Source organism: Thermobia domestica, chromosome 7, assembly GCF_964235325.1.
Source record: "Thermobia domestica chromosome 7, izTheDome1.hap1.1, whole genome shotgun sequence".
NCBI classification, from domain to species: domain Eukaryota; kingdom Metazoa; phylum Arthropoda; class Insecta; order Zygentoma; family Lepismatidae; genus Thermobia; species Thermobia domestica.
The window spans coordinates 210,399,094-210,413,067 of record NC_137460.1 but is presented as its reverse complement, the minus strand read 5'-3'; the positions used below and the strand labels follow the sequence as shown (position 1 = coordinate 210,413,067).

The following is a 13,974-nucleotide window of genomic DNA, read 5'->3' as shown; positions in this document are numbered from 1 at the left end:
TGTCTTTCTCATTCAACTATGAATGCAAGAACTATGTTCGCTGTCTTTCCTTTCATTGAAAATGTTTTTTTACGTATAGAAACTTTGAACCTAATATCTTCGGTTTACGGTTTCCGAAGCTATCAAAAGTTGGATTTAGCAAAGTTTTAGCTCAAAATAGCCATAAACAACGTGGTCATCGTTTTCAGAACATGGTGCATCTATGTCTTATGTACGATAATTAACCCATGTATTCAACCACATAACAATGTCATGCAATAAAACTCATCAAAGCTAAATTAGGTCAATAATCGACCACGTGGTAAGCACATTGCATATACGTATATTATTGGAAGTTTTTACCAATAAAATTGAATAATCGGAATTGACCAAATTTACAATTATATATTCGAATTTTAGAGGACACTTACCAAATTTTATTCTTTGACAATTCCTAAACTTAAGAGGTGCACTAGAGCTTCAAAAAAAAAAAAAGTCACACAAAACTTTCCCAACTAAAGTTTTCAAAAATATTCAAATAAGAGGACGTGTAAAAAAAATTCAAACTGAAAGTTTAAAAAATGTAAATTTTTTAGTGAAATTGAATCTTTTAAAACATGAAATTATTCAATAAGTACAAAAAATTTTCAGAGTACAAAACTTTTAATCATTTTTTAAACTAAAAATTCAATGAGTACAAAAATTTTAAAAATATATTTTTGTGTGTGCCAGTAAAATATAAACTAAAATGTTAAATAAAATTTTTAGTCAAAAAATTAGTTTTCAAAATATTTAAAGCAACATTTTTATTGTTGCAGTCAAATATTTGAAAACGTTTATTTTGTTAATCAAATACTTAGAAATGTGGCAGTTAAGCGTGAAACGTTTTCTTTATCACAATGTTCACAAATTTTGTTAGAATATGTTTTTTCCATTTTCGTTTGAAAATTTTCAGTTTTAATTCTTACGTTGGAAATTACTGTTTTAAAGTTATAGATTGAAAACTTTTGTTTTAAAATATTAGTCTAAAAAGCTTTGTTAAAAAATTTGCACTCACTGAGAAAATAGTTTGAAAGTCATGGACTTTGCTTAACAACATCCAACGTTCTTGCCTCATATTGTGTAATAAAAAAGGTATGCGAGTGACTAAGTGAAATTTCCCTCTAAAATATTATTTGTTACTTAAGCATACATTTTGACATTTTTATCGGTAGAAGGGTATGAGTTGAAGCAAGCTAAACCATAAAGAGTTATGTATTTACGGCCTAGAAAAACATTTACCAATTTTTATGTTTTGACGATTTCCAAACTTAGGGAATGGTCCTATGTGCCTCTACTGAAATTTGAGTGAAATACGCCGTACTACTTGGGTCCTATTCCAGAGAATAAGTTCATAAATTCAACCATAGGATCATGTTGTAATGAAGCCTCGCCCAACAGGACAAATTAGGTTAATAATCTACCCGTGGCGAACACGTGATAAGTTTCTTGCAAGTAATTTTGACCATTTTTTTACCCATGTAAAGAGAGAAACCAAACCAACCAAATTTACAGAAATTTATGTTCAAGTCCAGGAGAACATTCGCCAATTTTTATTTTTTTAAAATTCCAAATCATAAGGTTAGCCAATTTATGCTTCCAAAATTTAAGAGATGTGATCCATGGCATCTGTGTCCTAAGAAAGAGGATGGACCTCTGTGCTCACCCTAATAACCATATAATGTGATGATGATTCATATAAAAGAATAAAATAGAAATTTCGAAAACCCTCGAAGTTTGATTTTTTTTTTCAATTTTATGTCGATAAAAGAAAAACTAAATGGACCAACCAAACTTTGGGGAATACCTGCTCCTATACTACCATATCAAATTTTCAGTTTGGCGATTTCCATGCACCCGTCTCAAAAATTGGGGGTGGATCAAGCTACCCCTGCCGAAGTCAGAAAGACATTCAACCTTACGGCGTTATTCCACGTAATCTGTCTCAGTTAATGGTTCATTTCTTTCAGTTTGGGAGGATTACATCGACTCACTACTTAAATTTGGGAATTATTGGAAACAATTGTGACAAATGTGACGAATACTCTCCGAGTCTCGTATATATAGATACACTTAAAACAAAAAAAATATACAAAACGTTTTGAACTAAAACTCTCTTAAAAATTTCAAACAAAATGTGTGCAAATTTTCAACGGAATTTTCAAATTAAAAATTTAAAACAAAATTCGTAGCAAGCAAAACTTTTAAAATAAAACATTATTCAGTGAGTACAAACATTTTAGTTAGTGCAAATTTCTCAACCAAAATTATTGAAACTAAAAATACAATGAATGCAAAAATTGTCTCGATAAAAATATTTGTATGAGTGCAACAAAAATTTCAAAATTGTGATACAAAATTTTCAGACAAAAGATTTTAAAACAATTTCCAAAATTTTCTAACTAAAAATTTTAGTGCTGTAATCGAATAGTTGAAAACATTTTGTTTTGTTAATCGAATACTTAAAACCCGATAAAGGTTTTCGGTTAACCATGAAAAGCTTTTTTTGTGACAATATCCACCAATTTTGTTTGAATGCTTTTTCAAATTTAGTTGTGAATTTTCTTTGTTTAAATTTTTAAGTTGAAAATTTTCATTTGAAAATTTTCACTCTGGAAAGATTTGTTTTAAAAGTTTTGTTTTAAAACTTTAGTTTGAAAAGTTTCGTTAAAAATGTTTGCACTCACTGAAAAAATTTGAAAGTCATGGTATTTTCGAAACAACATTCAAACTTTTCCGTCTTATACTATATTATGAAACTGATGTATGTGTGTGACTAAGTCAAATTTCCCGGTAAATTATTACCTCCTGTTTACGTCTATATTTTTGGGAATTTTTTATTCGTAGAAGGATAGAGGTGAACCAAGCTAACCTACATAGGCACTCATTTACATCCTTGAGAGCAATTACTAATTTTTATTTTTTTACAATTTCCAAAATTAAGGAATGGTTCTATGTACCCTACTGAAATTTGAGAAGAGTACACGATGCTACCTGTCCTATTCCGGAGAATGAATCCCTAAATTCTTCCATATATGTTGTAATAAAAAGTCGTCCAAGAGGATAAATTAGTCGATAATCGACAATGTGGCGGGCGAGCACGTGGTAACATATATATTCTTGGTAATTTTTTACCCGTAGATCCGAGAGAACATTCACCAACTTTTTTTTTTTTGGACAATTCCCAAGTGTAAGGTGTTGGCCAAGATACCCCTCCCAAATTTAAGAAGGACAATCCATGTTATCTGTCTCTTCAGAAAGAGAATGGAATAACCATATAATGTGTTAAAACCTCATTTAAGAGAATGAAATAGGTCGAAAATCTCCGAAATTTGATTTTTTTTTTTTAAATTTATCCATAAAATTGAACGAGGTGGTAGGTACATACTCCAGTCATCTACTACTACACCAAATTTTTAGTTTCGGCAGTTTCCAATATTTAAAGGGATGGTGGTCTTATGCACCATTCTGAAAGTATAAGGGATCCAAAGTATTCCTACCAAAATCAAAATAGCAATGATTGCTATGATGTTATACCACGTAATGTTTCTCAGCCAATCATAACCGATTACATCCAACTGTCTTAATTACTCCTATACATAATCAACAGTAATATTTAGTTCTAAGTTCTATTTATCTGAAGTTATTTATATTGGTTTCACACTTTGTGCACTACAAACTTCTGGCACCATTATATCATTCGCAAAATGGACATCTGATCAATCGAATACTGTTCAATTATGAGCGTATTTATACCTAAAACGTTAGGCTTGACATCGTCGTCAATGTATGTTATGACGCAGAACTCAAAGCTTTCTGGAACAAGCTCCGTTACAAACTCTAAGTACTAACTCACCAACGAAGACAGTGGTATTGGGAAGACATTTTTTGAAATGCGACTTTAAATGATCGCAAAATTTGGACTTCTCTTTACGTATTGCCAATACATAAATACTACCTCTCAAATAAGACTTTTCCAAAGGCCACAGAGTCTGACTCATCACTCATAAACTCAAACGGATATTTTGCTGATTCCTTGAAAGAGTAATTTAACCGAACCAAGAGCGCTTGGACCCTCCTGTTAAACAGTGTGTTATGAGTACTGCATAGCAACATAGGTTTAACATTGTGTTCATTTGTTTAAAGTTCTGACTCAAGGAATAGGGCGACAAATCAAACGGTTGACAATAAACAAGTTTCCGTAGTTGACAGTATCTGGACAATGCGTTTTAAATGTAGAAAACATATTGACAGATTAACGGCAACCTAACACTTAGCAAAATTAGTTATTTGCGTATGTAGCTATGCATTTATAATTATGAGTTTGTCTTTTTAGTCTAACAGTGAAAAATGAATAATGATATTTATATGGATGGCGAAAGTACAATATAAAATACTTATGAACAAAACGGAATTTGAACACAATACAGAAAAATCTTGCAATTGTCAGTCTAGTGCCCGAGACCGATAGCTATAGACAATGTCGGGCGAATACCTTATACTGCTTGACCATTCTAAATTAATATCTTAGGCCGTTCGATTATACCAGCCTAATACTCTGTGATCAGGCTAGCCAGAAGTTAGAAAGCTTTATCATGCCAGCCGAGTATTTTAGACTGCGTGCCCATGCTTGCCTGATACCTTAGTCCAGTGGTTCTCAACGTGGACGTTAAGGTCATCTAGAGGTCGTTCTCGTTTCCAAAGGGAGTGCTGGAGCAAAAAGGGCCGGGCGATAGACTACTTATGGACTGTTTCAGACCTCATGACCTGTCAATTTTTTCGTATTGAATGAAAGCTGTTATGCATTTTACAAATTATCAAAAGTTTACACTTCCTTTTTAGAAATAATAATAATACTAACGCTTGCAAAATTGTGAATAGAGTCTGTGCTTCTTAAATATATCTTTTCATCAGTCATTTAATAAAACCTAAATTTTTCTGCATTTATATCCTGAGTTTTATATCAATTTTGTAATGATAAAAACTATCCAACAAACATACATATTCAAGGGGCATTCCATGTGAAATCAACCACTGAAATGACAAAATCTGACCTGACGATCTTAGATTTTTGTAAAATTGGTGCACAGCTTTATTGCTGTGGGAGATGAAAAATCACAAATATTACCTCTCTCCTCCTGAAAGTGTCCTCATACAGGGTGTTCAAAAATTATTCACCTTTCGAGTTATTTAGAGAGGTGTTCCGTTTCCGAAGAGTACTTAATACAGGTCATTATTCTTGTTAGTCAGTATGGATGTTTCTAAACTTATATTGGCTATATTGATGCATGTTATTTTCATTCCTTTGTTTCAGGATCAGCTTTGTGCATGGGTGGATTGAGTTGAGATGACAGACTTCAAAAGGTTGAGAACCAATGCCCCAAACAATTCGATCATGCCAACCAAATATCTTAAGAGCGTTCAATTATAAGAGGCTGATACATTAGACTGTCCAACTATGCCAGCTAACACCTTAGACTGCTCGCCATGTTAACCTGATACCTTACATCGCTCGATTATGTCCGTCTAATGCCTTATACCGCACAACTATACCAGTCTAATACCTCAGAAAGTGCAATCATGCCATCCGGACGGGAAACATTTAAAGTAAAAGTGCTTGTTTATATAAAAATGAATATAAAGTGTATATTTCTACATATGAATTTAAAACATGAGGTATATAAAAGGTTGTATATGCATAATAATGAATATATGTAATATGTCAAAATCAGTCTATGCTTATTTTTGTTTAGTTCAGTCCCATTAAAAAGTGTTGAAATACTCAGTTGTGTTTGGACAGCAGGGTATTTGTTTTCTGTTTTCGTGTAATATTACTGTTTCTTCTTCGACTGTCTAAAGGATATATGAAGTTTTAAATCGCCTTCCTTTATTTTATGGACATTATATCTTTTAAAAGATACCTGAGTATTGCAAAACTTTTTGCAGGCACTGATGAATTTTCCTCGTTATTCTATTACATAATTGTCTAGTCTTTCATGTTCACAGTAACAAACTCAGGAGTAGGATTTTCTATCAAAGAAATATTTGAGCTATTTACTTCCGAGTTAGGAGTGCTGTCCATTTCATACAATTCGCTAATGTGTATAATTGCTTGTTGAATAAGACGCCGTAGCTTACGACGGTACTTTTCGGAATGTATTTGGCGAAGTTCAGACGCAACAAAATCTCCAAAAATTTGAGCATCGTCTGTTGAACGTTGCACACTGAATGAATTATTATGTACTGACTGTCTAGGCTCTTCCACGTCGACGTACCCGTTGTTGATTCTCGGTCTTTTAGTCGGTTGTCTTTCAAAGGAGTCCACGTTTCTTGTTCTCTTCTCCTGTATTGGCGCTGAATATCGCGACCTAACTGGCTTCACATTTGGTCTTGACACGTTAAGGTTTTCGTTCACCGTGTCGCAATTCCTTGAAGGTATATCTTGATGTGGAGTTGGAATACTTTGGTGAGTATCACATTTAATGAATTGGGTTTCTTCGGGAACGGGGCTAGAAGATAGAAAATCCGGCGAAGGGGAGGGGGATGGAGAAGGCGGTGGCGGAGATTCACAATGGACTGTAGTTTCTTCAGACTTCTGGTTTGGCTTCTCAGATTGTTGAGTAGTTTCATCTTCACTTGCAGATGTGAACGTCAAGGTGGCCGCAGTACTCTATAACATTGAAAAGAAGCAAAAATAAGCATATTAAAATAAGTTTTCATAAATAGAGGAAAAACACCCAAAAAAATGTATACACATGTAAGATATCGTAAAAACAATTGTATTATAAATGAATAAAAGCTAGTTTTGTTTCAAAGTGTGAAACTGTGGCAGACTTTCAAACTATGTGAATTCAAACGTGAAACAAAGTAGAGGATCTTGTAACTTCAGGTTCCAAAAGAGTGATAAGATCAGAGATAGATTTTGCTCTTTGGATGCTGAAAGCATACCAAAACAGTTTCTCGTTATCTCTCGTAATTATTACTATATAGAAACCAATATCGAAACCGGATCATGTAGTAAACTTTACTACTTCCAATGTGAGTAGGAAAAAAAAAGAGTTAAGTTCAAATCTATTCTAGAAATCCCGATTCCATGTATATAGAATTAAGTTTCACCTTCTATTCTCGTTTCTGCTCTATGGAGATCAATATTAGAATCGACTCATAGTTGGGCTAAATCGAGTTTCGAGAAAAAAATATTTCTGAGATTTGTTCCTTTTTAAACGGTAATGAAAACAGGTATATGCATTGGTAAATAGTTTTAGTCACATTTTTAACGATTTAAACATGATTTTACAAAAGTTAAAACATTCCTCTTCTCTAACTGTACGTACAAAACTTGAATTCTTGTCAAATCGAAGTTCCAGTTTCGGAGTTGCTCTTCGACTCAAGGGCGCCGATTTCTCTGTAAATTGGGGGGGGGGGGCATTCAGATGCAAAAGGTATATTATATATATAAGGATTTTAAGATAAATTGCGTTCAAATTATGCCAAATATTGTATATTCATAAATACAATAGGGGGCCCACATGAGCTTTGGGGGGAAGGGCGCCCCTGGGATCGGCGCCCTTGATCCGACCCACTGTTCTTGTGTAGAACTAACTGAATCCAATTTTCTGACAGAACATCTTTGAATCTTTCTGATATCAAAGTTTGTTCTTTCACGGTTCTCTGGAAGCTTGAAATCATCAGGTCTGATGAAATAAGTAATGAATTCAATGATTTCTTTTCTAGAACCAGAGATGGAGTGGATCAGAGGTTCGTGGGTAAAGTGGGTCATAGTGGCGGCTTTAGCGGGTAGACCGGTGTGCAAAAATTTTGACAGATAGGACCTATATAAACAGTAAAAAAATACAATAAATACTAAATATATTATACACTATTTATATTAATGGTAGACAATTATTTAACAAATAGCATCAACCACAACTGTAAAAATAATTTCCTACTGTCATTAATCAATCAAATGTGTACCGTATATGTATCCATAAGCAAGGGATCGGGCCTGCCCAAAATTAAAGTCCTAAAGCCGTCCCTGGTGGGTCAGTGGGTCGTGGGTGACAGGTGACCCACTACGACCCACCGTGACCATCCATGACCCACTCTGATCCACTACCGGTACGACCTACTCTCCTCAATACATTGTAGACAAAATCTTCTCAACATTGGTGAATTTGTCTATGGTTTACTTTCAAGACCTCCATTTTTCATCCTTTTCATTTGTTTCTATTTACTTACCTAAGATGAGTATATCTAAGAGGGGGAAAAAAAAATCAGATACTTTTGGATATCGATATTTGCAATTGTAATAATAGCAATACGACTTACTACTTGGTTTATGAGACATAGTCGAATTTTGCAAGTTTTGTCTCCCTTTACGATGGCCTACTCAAGGATGTTATATAATAGAGGATCTGTCCATACGTCAAAATCGTGAAGCCATACGTCACAGCTTCGCCACATCTACTCTGCCCACTCCGCATCACTAAGAATGCAATGTTTCGAGCCAACAATCATGGCGGAAACGAGAGTAACCAATCAGATGTGCCGGTTCAGACAATGCTCGCTTTTTTTTTTTTTTTTTTTTTTTTTTTTTCTTCATTGCGTTCAAATGATGAAGATAGGAGATAGGTATGGGCATATCCTCTATTTTATAACATCCTTGGGCCTACTTTACCTTGATTTGAGACTTTCAAATTTCATTCCTTTTCCACTGAAAAGTATATGTAATTCAACAAGAAAATAATTATATATGATAATTTAATTGAAATTCATTGTAATTTGGTCCATGACAAACACTTTACCATTTTATATACTGAAGGTCAGGTCCACCGGTATTGTAACAAAGCGGTATTTGAGCAATTAGTGATAATTTCAAAGCCTTGTTTTATTACAAGTGTAAATTCTTTATGCAGTTAGAGGAAGGCATGGATCATGGATCAGAGTTGATGACGATGGGTTTTGGTAGGTGGTAGGACAGAGTGGGTCATGGAGGATGGTGGATCGGAGTGGGTCACAGTGAGTCATAGTAGGTCATTGGTAAAGTTTTCATTGACACACGCCATCCCTGTTTGGATCTATTATTCTCGAAAATAACAATGTACGCTTCGAACTCTTTGTTCCTTCCCTTTCTTAGGTTTCTTCAGTCAGTTGGTGGATCTCAATTAACATGTGTTTAATTACAGCTGAGCCATAAGCGAGTACCTTCTATGTAGTTTGGGGGATAGACTACCACTTCTCCACAATAAAATTTGCTGTGTCCAGAACATAAGTGTGAAGACTTTCTACACCTATTTTGTGACCAGTGGTGAGGCTTGGAAGAGCAGCAGGGGCGGATCCAGGACCGACTACTTGGGGGGCGGTGGGTTATCATACTTCTACTTAGAGCTACTTTTAACAGCTTCAATCTCTGGGATGGGTTTTATTTATATGTATAAAATAAGAAAGTTTCCTCTTCTGGGGGGGGAGCGATCGTCCCGATCTCCCCCTCCCCCCCTAGATCCCCCACTGAAGTGCAGTGACAATGTAGACAGCATCTACCCTTTAGAACTTTACATGGGTTAAATTTAGATCTTTGCTAACTTAAAATTTCCTATAATTTCTTTTTCGATTTTTTTCCGTTAAAACTAGATCCTTTACTAGAACCTGCGTTCATGTAGATAGATAGATCGCCTAGCGTCTACCGGAACCTTGAATATTATCACTGTATTGGATTCATATTTCTTGCAACCTACGAAAGCGTAGGAGTATCTGCCGCACGCAAATGAAGAGCCAAATACTCGCTCTGTAGAATTCTTCGAAAGACTGTGGGGATTCTATTACAGGATTGCCAGTCTAATTTATTTTAAGGTAGATTTGTGAGTGCAGACACATCGCTATTTTCTTGTTTATTTTAAACCATCTTTCAATCTCCCTCTTTAAAATGTTAAATTTCTATAACATGTCTTTGAAGAACGATTTTTTAAAACACATTTTGAGAAGTAGAAGTGAGTTTTCTTTCTTTCTTTCTTTCTTTCTTTCTTTCTCTCTCTCTCTCTCTCTCTCTCTCTCTCTCTATCTATCTATCTGAGTGTTTATATTACACTGTGTTCATGGGTACCCGCAGCAGGGGACAAGTATTGCTTCCAGATTTTCAAAAGGAGTTCAGTTCTTCCAGACCAACTACAGTGATTAATATATTTATTGTGGTTAATAAAGATATACAGTGTCCGTCGATCATAATTACGTATTATGTGCATCATTGTGTTACATTCGCGACTTCACGTGTGTGTCAGTTTCTTGGCTCCTCGGAAAAAATGCTGCAGGTGATTCTGACACTATTATGTTTGATTTGTTTTGTTTTTGAGTTTAGTGTCTCTTTCAGCAGAGAGAGACTTATAAGACGTAGAGCTATAGATTAACGTATAATTTGAACTATCGTAATACGTTCAAATTTTTAACGCTCATCCAATAGGAATCTAACCCGGGGCTATCTGCATCAAAGGCGTATGCGCTAACCACTGTATCAGCGGGGAAAGCTGTTTCTAAAATTCGTTAGCATCTCATTTAAAGAAACTATTATTGCTATTGCTTCAAGTCACAATGGATTGTAGTACAAAATAATTTCCAGGGAACTTTGAGGCTTGCCACCTCCCTTAATTATTTTTGCACCAAAGCAACCTGAGCCACTATTGGAAAATAAACTTATTGCTTTAGTTTTACGTCGCTATATCTTTGTAGAAAGGTGTCGCTTGCGCAAGGCTGTACCACTACGCTCCAGTGTTATGTTTACTGATAATAGTACATTTTAAATATGTGCCCACTTGTATATAGTGCTATTTATAATATTTTTATGCTGAGTTGGCAACACTGCTTCACCTATGGCAACAATGTTTATGGTTTTCGATAGGGAATTTTGTTCTCATTATACTGTGCAACTTTTGTTTTGATTGCTTTAACGGTTTTCAAGATATTTACTTTAAACGTACATAATTCCATGATATAATTCTTTGGATATTCATATTTTGAAGCCCTGTAGCTCTTATCCTTCTGGCCCATAGCACCTTAAATTTTGCTCATATTTATTTCTCATGATTCTCTATCAGATGTGCTATGCGGCAATCAGATTTTAGCGACAACTTGTAGGACCCTCCCGTGTCAGAAACTTAACAGGACAACAACGACTCACCAATCTTAGGATTATATCCATTAGAGCATTGCTATTCAATCGGGGATACGCATACCCTGGGGGTACGCGAACATGTTTCTAGGGCTACGTAATCCTAAAACAAGCATATTTACAATATTTATTGAATGATCATAGTTGGAGAAAATGCATGTAGTATATCCTAAAGTTACTTAATTTTTGAATTTTTAACATTGTCCTCAGTGTGCGAATTGTTAGAGATGATGAGGGGAAAATACCTCTCAGCAGAACTGGATGTTTCCCATATGTTTTGAAATTTCCTATGTTAATTTTTTCGGATATGCACTTTATCTCCTTGTAAATAGTCTTTCGATTGGCACACTGATCGTCCTTTTGTTGGATATCTATTTGCCCCTCCACCATTTTTTTTTTTTTAAATCAACACAACATGTGTATTAAGTTTATAAGAAATTAAATTGAAATGAACTTATTAAACAGCTTCAGGGTACTCAATTGGATGGCAAACTGTGTCTAGGGGTACGCGAGAAAAAAGGTTGAATAGCACTGCATTAGAGCATAAGTTAGTTTTAAAGCTATCTTTTTAGGACATTGTAAGAACCTTTGCAGCCAGAAGACCCCGAAAAGTCCGGTTTTTGTGTTTTCATTTAACTTACATCGATTTAAGAGATTTGCAAACTGTCCGAGTATAATACTTGAGACAACAGCTTGACCGTTTGTCATAATTAAATATTCTATTCTAAAGTAACATACTGTTGATTCATTCTACACTCTATGCACATCCCGATATAGTTGGGAAAAAATAATGATTTGCAGTTATTATGATAAGATTATAAGAATGTGGCAAACATGCTACGAATAGATTATTTGGCGATCAAATACTAATTAGTTTGGTGTGTTTATTTATACTAAAAATTAAATTATGTACTGCAATTTGAAATCAAGCTTTACTACTTGAAGAAAAAATGGATTTCGGGGGGGGGGGGGGGGGCTAAGGCGAGTTCTTGTCCCGGGCGACAACTAGCCTTGTTGCATCGCTGAATGCTGAGGGGAGAAAGCTTAATACAACTTCAGAAATCTGTGTACAAGAATTATAAGTACTCGCGCCGAGTTGTGAACCTTGGACCCTAAACCAAACATTAGAAATATTTTGCTTGAGCTCCGATACAGTAAATGAGTATTTAAAAATAACCAATAATAACACTGCACAACAATAACCACTGTAACAATTATTTTAAAACCATAATAGTAACACGAATAGTAACAATGAAAATATAAACCAACAACAACAACAAAAATTAACAAAACGGAACTTGGCGCCAATCCGACAACACTGTACTGTCACTGACGAAATTCGATGGGTGGGGGTTGACGACCGGAACACACCCTCGCACTCTATTGGGTGGTGAAATCGTTAGATCTAAGTCAAGATTCACGACTCGGAGCGAATACTGTAGTACATGGGTTTTCAAAACTGTGCGGCGCGCCACCCTGGGGAGACACCAAAGGTTGTAAGAGAAGGCGCCATTTTTTTTTTTTTTTTTTTTTTTTTATGATCCTGCAATGGAGCATCTTTATAATGCAACACGCATACTTAAGTCTATACCCTTCTTCTTTAGTAATACGTAATGGACTAAGCCTTTGTATCACTTCTGTTTCATATACGATCAGGGATGACACTTTCACCTTTGGCTTAAACGTGTATAATGCTTCTTAGATGGATACTAATGATCTTCTATTAATCTCTGTAGAACAATATGTCTTCTTAACACAGCTTTATGTCTAATTTGAGAAGTACTTTCCAGAGGACACACAGCACAACTGGGCCGTGAACCCACTCAACGCAGGGAATCCACCAAATTTCACCACCAGAGAAGAGGAACACCTCATTGATCTCTCTTCAGACAGCATTGAAGACCAAGTTTCTCTCTACAACGTTGCCTAAATTATGGAGCTCAATGAGGAATGAGTATCCCGCCGCAGGGATGTAATGGAGGGTATACGCGGGTATACGGCGTATACCCACCTCTAATTTTTGGAAACTACCGTACAGCCACCTAACGTTTAGGAAGTACGCGGGTATACGCTACATTCGATCTATGGTAGAGTCACTTCACTGGAACAAACAACTGCTTTTCATGCACTGTATTTAAAAACAAAAAAGTCTCACTTAACAGCTGGTCGTCCGGTTGTTGCTGCAAATGATGTCTAAATTCTTTTAAAATGTTTGCGTTTTCGGGGTGTGGAAATCGAATTTTCTGAGAATACCTTCTACAATGCAAAACAGCACTTTGAACCTCCAGTACTTTGAACCTCCAGCAGATGTCACATGTGCTGACTGAAAGCTGACATCTGGTATTATAATAACATAAAGCCAAGCTGGGTTTCCGAATGTTTTTATTGGAAACTCTTCTGTTTCAAAAGATCAGTGAGAGATAGAGTTGAGTAGTGAGGAGTAGTGCTGTCGAATTTTTGTGACATTTATGCGGTTTTCGGTTTTTGAGATAACTGATTTTCTGAAAACCGTAAAAGCTGTTTTCAAAACGGAAACTGCAAATGCGGTTTTCAAAACCGACACCGCAAAAGTGGTTTTTAAATCCGAAACCGCGAAAGTGGGTTTCGGTTTTTAAAACTGACATTTCTGTTTTATGAAATTTCACTTTTTTCGAAAACCGGTTTTCGGTTTTTTAAAAACCGATTTCGAGGAGAGTGAGGATTAGGATCTATATTCATGTAGTGACATTGAAGTTGATCTGTTTTGACATAGAAATGACACACTTTTCACTCCCTCTTTGATCCAAATTTAAAATTTG

At 35.3% G+C, this 13,974-nt stretch overlaps 1 protein-coding gene across 3 annotated transcripts in view; it reads right to left on the bottom strand.

Moving 5' to 3' along the window:
- Positions 1–5,804: 5,804 nt before the first annotated feature.
- Positions 5,805–13,974, bottom strand: part of LOC145690706 (uncharacterized) — a 77,044-nt gene continuing 68,874 nt past the window's right edge. For all 3 annotated transcript variants that reach the window (XM_081765868.1, XM_081765870.1, XM_081765869.1), the window contains exon 2: positions 5,805–6,688. In XM_081765868.1, coding sequence (XP_081621994.1) covers positions 6,005–6,688 — 684 coding nt within the window. In that variant the 3' untranslated portion in view covers positions 5,805–6,004. The remainder of the gene's footprint in view (positions 6,689–13,974) is intronic.